General features: G+C 57.8%; 1 protein-coding gene across 1 annotated transcript in view; it reads left to right on the forward strand.

Moving 5' to 3' along the window:
• LOC104525815 (transducin-like enhancer protein 1) overlaps nt 1-1,639 on the forward strand; it is a gene marked incomplete at its 3' end in the record, with an annotated part of 8,001 nt that overhangs the window by 911 nt on the left and 5,451 nt on the right. The window contains exon 2 of the mRNA XM_029085217.1: nt 818-862. Coding sequence (XP_028941050.1) covers nt 818-862 — 45 coding nt within the window. The remainder of the gene's footprint in view (nt 1-817; nt 863-1,639) is intronic.

Genomic DNA, 1,639 nt, shown 5'->3' on the forward strand with positions numbered 1-1,639 from the left:
GCAAAGCTGGAGCAGCTTTCCTTCTCCTTCCGCATCTGGCATTGCTGGCCCCGCTAGGGAAAGGGGGAACCCAAATTACGCCATCTAAAAGTCACACAGACCTAACCTTGGGCCAAGCCCCCATCCCCTGGGTGATGACAGTCCTGTCCGTGAGGCCAGGGGTGTGTTAGACTTTATCAGCATTGTAGGGCATGTTCCTGTCACCCACCAGCTGGGATCCCTTCCCACATCCCAGAGGCTCAGGGATTCCCAGAGGTGGGTGGCCACCTCTGAAATGGGTTTTACTGGAAGAAGGCAGGTCCTCTGGTCCCCCCCTTTCTCCTTGTCCTCAGGGGTGTGGGGGCAGGGTCTGCTGCTGTCACCACTGCCCAAGTCACTAGTGACTGGTGAAAGGTGTGACCCAATGTCACCTAATCTTTGCTTTTGCTCAGGCATGGCCACCTGTGTGACTAGATGGGCAGCTGCATCGGGGAGTAGGTCTGGGTTGGGAGTGGGAAGGGCCAGACCAGGCCAGGAGGGGACGTGGGGGGCAGCGGGACTGGCTTACACTGGCTTAAGCTAATGCAGAACCTGCAGTGTAATCATCACAGGTGTTAAACAGTCCACACTGTGGCTGCTCCCTACCTTGTCCCAGGCTGGTGGCAGGTGTCTTGGCTGGACAACTGTTTCTCATGGGCTGGGGGAAGCAGGGACACTCAGCAGCAGCAGGGTTGGGCTTTGGGGAGCAGGGGCAGGGTGGGTGCCAAGCCCCTGGCTGGTGATGGGCCAGTTGCTCTGGGCAGCTCCTAACTGGGCTGTGTTGTGATTTTGCTCTCAGTACTATGAGATGTCCTACGGACTGAACATTGAAATGCACAAGCAGGTAAGTGAGGTGGGGTCTGGACCAGCAACAGGGGATGGTGGGGAGGAGGCTGAGGATGGCGACTTTGTTGGAAGATGATCTCCCTGGTCCCTGTGTAGCTGTATTGGCACAGAGACGTAGCACAGCTCTGTGCAAGGGGATGGCCTGCACAGGGATTTGTCACTTCTCAGGACGTGCCTGGTAGGTGCCTTGGGACAGGGCCTCCTCCCCGCCGTCCCAGAGCACTGCTCAGAGCCTGGCCAGGAGCCCTGCACACGCACCTCCCCACAGCAGTTCCCTGGGGTCCAGACGCAGGAGCTGGAGCCCAGAGGCAAATGGATTGTCTTTCTTTTTCTTTTTTTTTTTAATCCCCTTTTCCTTCCCTGAAGCCAGAGGAGTATTTTCACCCTTCCCTGGTTCCCCTTTTGTTCCAGCGTTAATTTGCTTTCCCTCTTCAGATTTATCAATCTAGTCATCACGGGCTCTCTGCCAGGGAAATTAGTTTGGACCAATGCCTGACAAAGTGGCAAGTCAACTGCCATATTCCTCCAGCTGGCTCAGCCCCTCCGAGTTTGCTCCTTTTGTTAGCAGGGAGAGTCACAGGGCCTGGAGCACGTTCCTGCCATCCCCACGTGCTCCAAGCTCTGGTGGGACTGGGCCCCAGGGGTGGCCCGAGCCATGTGGGGTGACAGAGGTGGTGGCCAAGTGGCTGGGGCGAGGGACCCCTGGCCCACCTGGGTCAGGACCTGGCTCTGCATGGGCAGGAGCCATCTGGAGGGACAGGGGAGTCTCTGGCTC

Source organism: Antrostomus carolinensis, unplaced genomic scaffold, assembly GCF_000700745.2.
Source record: "Antrostomus carolinensis isolate BGI_N321 unplaced genomic scaffold, ASM70074v2 scaffold27345, whole genome shotgun sequence".
Lineage (NCBI taxonomy): Eukaryota > Metazoa > Chordata > Aves > Caprimulgiformes > Caprimulgidae > Antrostomus > Antrostomus carolinensis.